This window comes from Cucurbitaria berberidis (assembly GCF_010015615.1).
Source record: "Cucurbitaria berberidis CBS 394.84 unplaced genomic scaffold K460scaffold_2, whole genome shotgun sequence".
Classification (NCBI taxonomy): domain Eukaryota; kingdom Fungi; phylum Ascomycota; class Dothideomycetes; order Pleosporales; family Cucurbitariaceae; genus Cucurbitaria; species Cucurbitaria berberidis.
In genome coordinates this window covers 4,076,581-4,085,927 of record NW_024468936.1, presented here as the reverse complement: position 1 = coordinate 4,085,927, position 9,347 = coordinate 4,076,581, and the positions used below count along the sequence as shown (strand labels likewise).

The 9,347-nt window shown below is 53.1% G+C and overlaps 3 protein-coding genes across 3 annotated transcripts; 2 read left to right on the top strand and 1 right to left on the bottom strand.

Moving 5' to 3' along the window:
- Positions 1–195: 195 nt before the first annotated feature.
- On the top strand, positions 196–1,957 carry K460DRAFT_375307 (fatty acid desaturase; the record flags this gene model as incomplete). Its single annotated transcript, XM_040934755.1, has 2 exons — positions 196–389; positions 448–1,957. The coding sequence occupies 2 exons, from the start codon at positions 196–198 to the stop codon at positions 1,955–1,957; spliced, it is 1,704 nt and encodes a 567-aa protein (XP_040791011.1).
- An 877-nt stretch (positions 1,958–2,834) lies between these two features.
- K460DRAFT_353422 (phosphoketolase) lies at positions 2,835–5,458 on the top strand (the record flags this gene model as incomplete). Its single annotated transcript, XM_040931715.1, has 4 exons — positions 2,835–3,134; positions 3,193–3,621; positions 3,664–4,443; positions 4,493–5,458. 4 exons carry the CDS (start codon positions 2,835–2,837, stop codon positions 5,456–5,458), a joined length of 2,475 nt encoding a protein of 824 aa, XP_040791010.1.
- A 377-nt stretch (positions 5,459–5,835) lies between these two features.
- On the bottom strand, positions 5,836–9,313 carry K460DRAFT_334534 (calcium-transporting P-type ATPase-like protein; the record flags this gene model as incomplete). The annotated part of the gene is made up of 4 exons (XM_040930918.1): positions 9,034–9,313; positions 7,793–8,954; positions 6,443–7,741; positions 5,836–6,380 (listed from the first exon to the last, which is right to left on the bottom strand). Exons 1-4 carry the CDS (start codon positions 9,160–9,162, stop codon positions 5,836–5,838), a joined length of 3,135 nt encoding a protein of 1,044 aa, XP_040791009.1. The 5' UTR covers positions 9,163–9,313.
- Between the last annotated feature and the right edge of the window lie 34 nt (positions 9,314–9,347).

Sequence of the window (9,347 nt, the reverse complement as noted above, 5' to 3'; positions counted from 1 at the left end):
GGCGGAGAGAGACAACACCGACTTTGTCACCTCATCCTCTCTTTTTCCCGTGGCTGGCTCTTGGTAGCATTTTGCAGACCATTTCGTTTTGGCTTGATGCCAATGATGTCGTGAGATCCCCACACGTAAGCGCTCGCTCGTCATTAGAACCGTACCCAGAATTTTGTATCCTCCACTGTGTACCACACCGCAATCATGGATGCACAATTGCAGAGGAAGTCGAGGATCCTCAGCCGAAGGGAGATTGAGGCACAGATTGCCAATGGCCGCTCCATTTTCATAGTAGACAACAAAGTCTTGAAAGCCGACGCTTGGCTGCCGTACCATCCTGGTGGGGACAAAGCTATCCGGCATATGGTAGGACGAGATGCTACAGACGAGGTCACTCGGTATGTCCGTTCACTGCTTGCAAACTGATTCTCTCTCCTGCTAACAATCATGTACCAGGTTCCACTCCTCGCAGACACTTGAGCTCATGAACCGCTACCAGATTGGCCGTATTGAAGGACGATGGACAAATTTCCTACCGCCAATTCAGGGAGGGAAGTTCAGATCACAAGAGGAGCTGGATAGACTGTCAGAAGAAGAGTATCTTGAATCAGGTCACTCGTCAGAGCAAGAGACGCCCAGCTCTTCCTCTTCGGCAGACCAAAGCCCAGTGTTCGAGCCGGCCGACCGTCCTGCCGCTTCCTTACGACAACGCAACGCGACGATCCTTCGACCGTCCTCTACCTCATCCATATCGTCAGTCGATCTTGACGAGACAACACCCTCACCGAAGATGTCGGTGCTTGACAGGCGAACACAACAGGAGCTAGACTTTGACAAGGCTAAATACCCATCGGTAGACTTCAAGACGCAAGATAACATCACCCAGAAATACCGGGAGTTACAACAGCGCATTGTCGCTGAGGGTTTGTACGATTGCCACTATGCATCCTACGGAATCGAATGCTTACGCTACGGATTCTTCTTATGCGCGTTTCTTTACCTCCTGTCCCATGGCTGGTATATTACAAGTGCCATTCCTCTGGCCTGTCTGTGGCACCAGCTTACATTTACTGTTCATGATGCTGGACATATTGGCGTTACCCACGACTTCACGACCGATTCAACCATCGCCATGTTCATCGCATCGTATGTGGGCGGCTTGAGCGCCTGCTGGTGGAAGTACAACCACAACGTTCACCACCTCGTCACGAACGACCCAGAGCATGATCCAGATATCCAGTATATACCAATTTTCGCCGTTACGCACCGTTTTTTGCAGGGCCTTACGACAACCTACTACGAGAGGGTCATGGAGTACGACGCCGTTGCGAAGGTCTTGGTCAGGATCCAACACTACACGTACTATCCTATTATGCTGTTTGCGCGTTTCAATCTCTACCGATTGAGCTTGGAGCACTTGATGAGCGGGAAAGGACCGAAAAAGGGTTCGGCGTGGTGGCATCGCTATTTTGAGCTCACTGGTATAGCAGTCTTCTGGACCTGGTACGGCTACGGAGTCGTGTACAAGTCGATTCCAACCAACTGGAGCCGCTTCTGGTTCGTGTTAATCAGCCATGCTCTGACCTCACCACTCCACATTCAGATTACTCTCTCCCATTTCGCAATGAGCACCGCCGATCTTGGCATTCATGAGTCGTTTGCGCAGAAGATGCTACGCACAAGCATGGATGTCGAGTGCCCGCAATGGCTAGATTTCTTCCACGGTGGTCTTCAGTTCCAGGCCATTCATCACTTGTACCCAAGGATTCCCAGGCATAGACTTCGAGAGACACAGAAGCTGGTCCAAGAATTCTGCAACGAAGTGGATATCCCCTACGCCTTGTACGGGTTCGTAGATGGAAATAAGCAGGTTATAGGTCGGTTGGCGGATGTCGCAAGGCAGGCTGCGATATTTGCCGAGTGCCAGAGGACACTTGCTGCAGAGGGCGATTACGGTATGCATTAGAGGTCGTAGTTGTATGATTCATGGCATTTCCTCTCCCCCTTCTGCCCGCAGACAACATCGATTTCCCTCGCTGTAGGCTTTACGTAAGGACCCGGTAGATATCCAGGCACCGTATGATTGATCACCAGAAGACGTAGGATTTACAAGGGTTGCTCCAGGGTGGGTGGGTTGGCGGGGTCGACGTTGGAGTTAGTGGCATTGGCCTACCGTATCGGAAATAATCAGATGGATCAAGAAGCACATGCAATACGCGTCCGCCATGTTCCGGTAACCGAGTCGGAGTACGGCGACGTTACACAGCGAGAGGCTCAAGGCCAGCATATCGGCATATAGCCATGTCTGCAGAGCTCTTGACTTGAAGGAAAAATTGGGTTGCAAAGATGGCGTACATGCAGGCGACAAAACATCAGGTGAGGGTGAGATGGCAGGGCGTGCGCCTCTCAGTACTCTTAGCTACTAACCGCTTCTGGCCCTGGAGTGACCTACCTAGGTAGTGGGGTGACCGGATACTTTGTCATGACGCAGCAAGGCATGCAAACAATCAGAGATCTAATTCGACCACCCGTTTTCACGTCGCAAGGAATTACGAGGAAATACGTATGCAGTATCTCGATCCCGCCTGCCAACGGCCAATGGCACAGCCTCGGTGCGGCCGGCGAGCTCATAAAGCTCTCAGGCAGGGACCCTTTGTTCATTCCAACCATCATACTCCTCTTCCTCAGGCTCAATTGACAGCCTGATTTATACCTTGTAGCATTCCAAGACTTCATTGTCGCGCTCCACCATTTGTACGCTTCCACCGACAGCTGTTGCGACACCCGACGCGACTCTAACCTGACGTGCAGAGGGCGCACGCCTTACTACCTCACCAGCAAACATGGACGCCATGCTCACGACCGCTCCGGTCGACCCGGAGAAGGTCACCGAAGATGTCGAGAACTTGAGCTTGTCTCCGTTCGGACCCGCCAGATCCTCCATCACGGAGCACCCGCTCAGTGATGAGGAAGTGCGCAAGATGACCGACTACTTCCACGCGTCATTGTACATGTGCCTAGCAATGATCTACCTGAAGAAGAATCCTTTGCTCCGCGATCCGCTGACGGTGGACCATCTCAAGCGACGATTGCTGGGACACTGGGGCTCAGACCCTGGACAAAGCTTCACGTATATTCACATGGTACGCAGCGTCGTGACATGCACCAAATGAGCCGTGTGCTGATATTCTTCTCAATTAGAATCGATTGATCAAGAAGTATGACCTGGACGCCATCTTCATTTCCGGCCCTGGCCATGGTGCGCCGGCTGTGCTTTCAAACTCGTTCCTCGAGGGCGTCTACTCCGAAGTTTACCCCGACATGAGCGAAGATGAAGAGGGCTTGAGACGTTTCTTCAAGTCGTTCTCTTTCCCAGGTGGTATTGGATCGCATGCCACACCAGAGACTCCCGGCAGTCTGCACGAGGGCGGAGAGCTTGGCTATTCCATCTCTCACGCTTTCGGCGCCGTCTTTGACCATCCGGATCTGATCGCGCTTACCATGGTCGGTGACGGCGAGGCTGAGACTGGACCTTTAGCCACGAGCTGGCATTCGACCAAGTTCCTCAACCCCATTACGGACGGAGCTGTATTGCCTGTGCTGCACTTGAACGGTTACAAGGCATGTTGGGTCCGAGTCCGAGTTGTTTGACGCTCAACTAACCATCTCCAGATCAACAACCCGACTGTGCTATCCCGCATCAGCCATAAGGAGCTCGAAGCTCTCTTCATCGGGTACGGATGGACGCCCTACTTCGTTGAAGGAAGCGATGTTCCTACGATGCACCAAGCCATGGCCGCGACGATGGAACGCTGCATCACAAAGATCCGCGAATATCAGAAAGAGGCTCGTGATTCCGGCAAGTCTTTTAGACCTCGCTGGCCCATGATCGTTCTTCGCACACCAAAGGGGTGGACTGGCCCGAAAAAGGTCGATGGACACCACCTGGAAGGTTATTGGCGATCACATCAAGTGCCTCTCACCAATGTCCTCAAAGACAAAGCACAGCTCAAGTTGCTTGAGGACTGGATGCGCGAATACCATCCTGAGAAGCACTTCGATGAGTCCGGCAAGCTTATCCCCGAGCTCAGAGAGTTAGCCCCAACGGGCAACAGGAGAATGAGCGCCAACCCAGTTGCCAATGGCGGCCTTGTCAGACGGAAGCTTCACGTACCCGACTTCCGCAATTATGGTGTCGAGGTTACAAGGGGCGGTGTTTCCAAGCTTGGCAGCATGGCGAACTTCGCTGTCTTCCTTCGAGACGTGATCAAGGAGAACCCGAAGGATTTCCGTGTCTTTGGCCCTGACGAGACCGAATCGAACAAACTCTCCAAGATTTATGAAGCCGGACAAAAGGTCTGGCTTGGCGAATACTTCGAAGAAGACAAGGATGGTGGCAATTTGACTCACGCAGGTCGCGTCATGGAAATGCTATCAGAGCACACGTGTGAGGTGAGATGATGTTCATCTCTGCTATAGAAGCGCAGCTAACGTTCCCTAGGGTTGGCTTGAAGGCTACGTTCTGTCAGGACGGCATGGCTTGCTCAACAGCTACGAGCCTTTCATCCACATCATCGATTCCATGGTCAACCAGCACTGCAAGTGGCTTGAGAAGTGCCTCGAAGTTGAATGGAGGCAGAAGATTGCATCTTTGAACATCCTCCTCACGGCGACCGTCTGGCGACAAGATCACAACGGTTTCACGCACCAAGATCCCGGCTTTCTCGATGTCGTAGCCAACAAGAGCCCCGAAATTGTGCGCATCTACCTCCCACCCGATGCCAACTGCCTGCTCTCAACGATGGACCACTGCCTCCGTAGCTCAAACTACGTCAACGTCATCGTTGCTGATAAACAGGATCATCTGCAGTTCCTCACGATGGATCAAGCTATCGCACATTGCACCAAGGGCCTCGGAATCTGGGAGTGGGCTAGCAATGACAAGGGGGAAGAGCCTGATGTCGTCATGGCATCGTGCGGTGATACATCTACGCACGAATCCCTCGCTGCGACTGCTTTGCTACGCACACACCTGCCCCAACTCAAGATCCGCTTCGTCAACGTCGTAGATTTGTTCAAGCTCATAGACGAGAGCGAGCATCCCCATGGTCTCAGCGCGCACGAGTTCAAGGCCATCTTCACTGACGACAAGCCCTGCATCTTCAACTTCCACTCGTATCCGTGGTTGATCCACCGCCTGACGTACGGACGCAAGGGTCAGCACAACCTCCACGTTCGCGGATACAATGAGAAGGGCAACATTGACACGCCTTTGGAGTTGGCCATTCGCAACGGCACTGATCGCTACAGTCTAGCGATTGATGCCATTGACCGGGTTTCCGGACTGGGCAACAAGGGTGCTGCAGCCCGGGACACGTTGTTGAATGAGCAGATTGCAGCGAAGAACTATGCGTTCCATGAAGGTATCGATCCGAAGATGACGGAGGACTGGGTCTGGCCGTTTTGAATGTGTTGGTTTTGGTTTTGCCTTGCGAATCTTAGCCTGGCGAGGAATTTTGAAGACGACATGCCTCTCTTTACTCCACGATATATTGGACGAAGTAGAAACAAGGATCTATTTAGATAGACTAGTTGAACAGTAACGTACTCATGAACGTCGGCGAAGTGTCCGTTCAGCACCTTGGCTAGTGGTATTAGTGAATCTCTACAGCCCCCTCGACAAACAAGCTGCCCAGATGACTTCTTGAGTTATACAAAGTAGGACTGGCTGGCCTGCTAGCTGGATACTCGTGTCTATTGTATTTGTATACATAGGTAGAACTCTTATGGACTCATCAACCCATCAATTACAATGCCATACCTACCTACACAAAAGCTGATTACTCATACAACCGTACTATACCCGGCTCCATAGCCTCGTCTCCCTTTCCACCGCACATACCATTTCCTGCCCTCGTCAGCCCAGAAGACACAGCTCGCTATAGCCAGTAGATGGCACAAATCGAGCAAACCCAAAGCCTCCGTCTGGAACACGCGCTGTAGCGGCGGGAAATAAATAACCATTAATTGACCAATGAGAGAGCCTGCCACGGCGTAGTTGAACATCTTGTTGTCCAGGAGGCCGATTTCGCCGGCTAGAACGGATTTGCTGGATGAGCGACAGGTAAGCGCATTGAACATGTCGAAGAGCACAAAGCAAGTAAATGTCATGGTAGTGTCGCGCGCAGTGACCAAGTTATCGTCGCTCATTTCGCGGTAATAGGTTGTGAGTGTGCCGAGCATGATAATGGCGGCGGACTGGATGACGCGTTGGACGAGGGGGCGCGTGAGGACGCGGGCGTGGCGCGGGCGAGGAGGAAGCGCCATGACGGCTGGGTCGACAGGTTCGACACCGAGGGATTGCGCGGGTGGGCCATCCATGAGGATGTCTGTTTGGTTTGTCAGTGGATGTCTGTTTGGTTGTGTTGCGGAGAAGGCGAGGGAGACGCACTTATCCATAGAATCTGCATTGCATTGAGCGGATTCTGGAAGCCCAAGAAGGTGCTGACGAGTACCAAACTCAGTGCTGCGGCGCTGGTGGAGAGCTGGAAAGTGAGGAAGTTCTGAATGTTGTAGAAGATGCCTTTGCCCTCTTCAATGGCATTGAGAATCGTCGCGAAGTTGTCATCGGTCAAGATCATATCTGCCGCCTCTTTCGCAACGTCAGTGCCCAAGCGACCCATGGATATTCCGATATCTGCTTTCTTCAGCGCGGGTGCGTCGTTTACTCCATCACCGGTCATGGCTACAACGTCCCCTCGTGATTGGAGTGCGCGGACAATCTTCATCTTGTGCTCCGGACTGGTACGCGCAAAAATCGAGGTTGTTGCAATGGCTTGTGCAAGCTCCTCCTCGCTCATCCGATCGAGTTCGTCGCCTCGAATCACAGAGCGTCCTATTGCTGAGTTTGCAGTAATTGGCATCCCTAGGCTCTTGCCGATAGCAACTGCTGTCGTTTCAGCGTCACCAGTGATCATGATGACCTTGACTTTACCAGCCATTAGACGTCGAATGGCCCTTTCTACGCCTTTTCGTGGCGGATCATTCATGCCAACAAGCCCAGCGAATGCGAGCCCTCGATACTGTTCGTCGTCACCCAATGCGGAGCCTGTGGATAGGGCTGGTGAAGAAGTGCCACTGGTACTCCTTTTCTTCCCCTTGGAGACCCCGCTTGCGAAACCCAGGACTCGTAACCCTTCTTGCGCCATCGAATCTGCCGCTTTCATGGCCTCTTGTTTGCGTGCTTGATCCATGACAACCTCTCTTCCTTGCGCGGTAACGTAAGTGTCGCAACGATCCAGCACCTTCTCCAAGGCGCCTTTGATATATGCGAAATCGGTGCGAGGGGCGAGCTCTCCACCAGAGCTGCCGTTGATCACCACACCCATCCACTTCCTTTCTGAGCTGAAGGGAGTCTCGAACTTACGATCCCCTAGTCTTGCTCTTACATCGTCTTCCTCAAAAGCGTCTAGAAGGTCGAGAAGGGCAACATCAGTTGGCTGACCTACCCATCGGCTCTTGGCTAAAGAGTTGTCATCGCCCAGGGTTGACGATAGCACTGCCGCTGTTGATGCTGATGCAGCTTCATCGCTCAGGAGACGGGCATTATTTACAACATTGCCGATGCGCAGAATGTTGCGGGTCGGCGAGTCAAGGTCGGCGATTTCATGTTTCTGCTTGACATCAATCGGAGTTGCCTCGTCGAAATGCCATATCTTTGTGACGGTCATATGATTTGTTGTCAACGTGCCTAGGTAGAGTCAGCAAGTTGGTCAACCATCTTGGGGCACGAATGAGTTACCTGTCTTGTCGGTGCAGACCACGTTGACCGATGCCAGTGTCTCAACGCTGGGCAATCGTCGAACGATGGCATCACGCTTGGACATTCTGAGCACGCCCAACGCGAGCGTGACGGTGACGATGATGGGCAGTCCTTCTGGGATAGCAGCAACCGCAAGTGAAACCGCAATCTGAAAGACCTCTAGAAACTGCCAACCCCTCCACAATCCTACCAGGCTGATGAAAGCAATGACACCAAATGACATGTAACTCAGCTCTTTGCCAAGCCGGTCCATGGAGAGCTGCAACGGCGTTCGCGGGCTCTCGATTTCCTGCAACGACGCCGAAATGGCTCCAAACTCTGTGTTGCCTCCTGTACCAATGACAATTCCTTGGCCATAGCCTGAGCGAACCAATGTCCCCATGAAGGCGATGTTCTTCTGGTCATTGAGGCGTATGTCGGCGCCAACGGTCCCGGCAGCTTCGGACGCATAGAAAGGCGAGGATGGGCGTTTTATGCCTGGTGGAGGGGTAATGGTATCTGGCGACTTGGAAACAGGCTCATTCTCTCCTGTGAGGTTTGACTCGTCGATGCTAAGGTCTGCGGCATGCGTAATACGGATGTCAGCTGGTATACGGTCGCCGGTGTGAAAGAGAACCAAATCGCCCGGGACCAACAAGGTTGCGGAAATGGCGGTCGATCTCCTCTCGGCATCTGCCAGTGAGGCTGTGGTATCCTTGAGATGCTCCAATTCCACGCCTTCAGTCGCAGTACCATTCGGTGTTCGACCATTCCGTGCGTGCTCCACCGCAGCGCGAATGATGTGTGCGGAGTGCGGGACCAGTTGGCTCAGTGCCTCGATTGACTTCTCAGACCGGTATTCTTGTACGAAACCCACGGTGACGACGATTGTCACTGCTACCGTTATGCTAATGCCATCGTCCAGGTTACCCATTAGAAATGACACGGCTGCAGAGCCCAGCAGCAACAGAATCAGCGTATCCTTGAACTGTTTGATAAAGCGAAGCCATAGCGGTTCTGGGTCTTCGTGCGGGAGCTCGTTGTGGCCATGGATGTGTATGCGCGCCGACGCGTCGGAGGCAGCGAGGCCATGGGTTACGGACGTGGAGAGTTTTTGCGCCGTCTCTTGCGGCGACAGGAGAGAGTAGGCTGCTGTTATTGACTATTGGACATTGTGTTAGCAGGGCTACTTGGTCGGGATACTCGTCTTGGAGGTGGATGCCAGGAAGGGTGCTGCGTACTGAGGGTGTCGAGCTTCGCTTCTGCGGCGGCTCTGGGGGCTGCAGTGACGGCGAGGGCTCACGCGCTGACTTGGAGGCTCCGGCTGAGGCATGATACAGCGGTAATGAGGGCGTCGATTCTCTTGACATGTTGGCATGGCCAAAAGGCCACTGTTGCGCCGCGCTCAAACGTGGCCTGTCGGTCGACAGCGAAGGGTGAAAGGGGTCTTGGTGGGCCAATTAACGCATGGATGCTATTCAGAAATTAAACGTGCAACAACAAAGAAGTAAGCAAGGGCACTAGAAAAGAGAAGCGGACGTATGGAGACATGCAG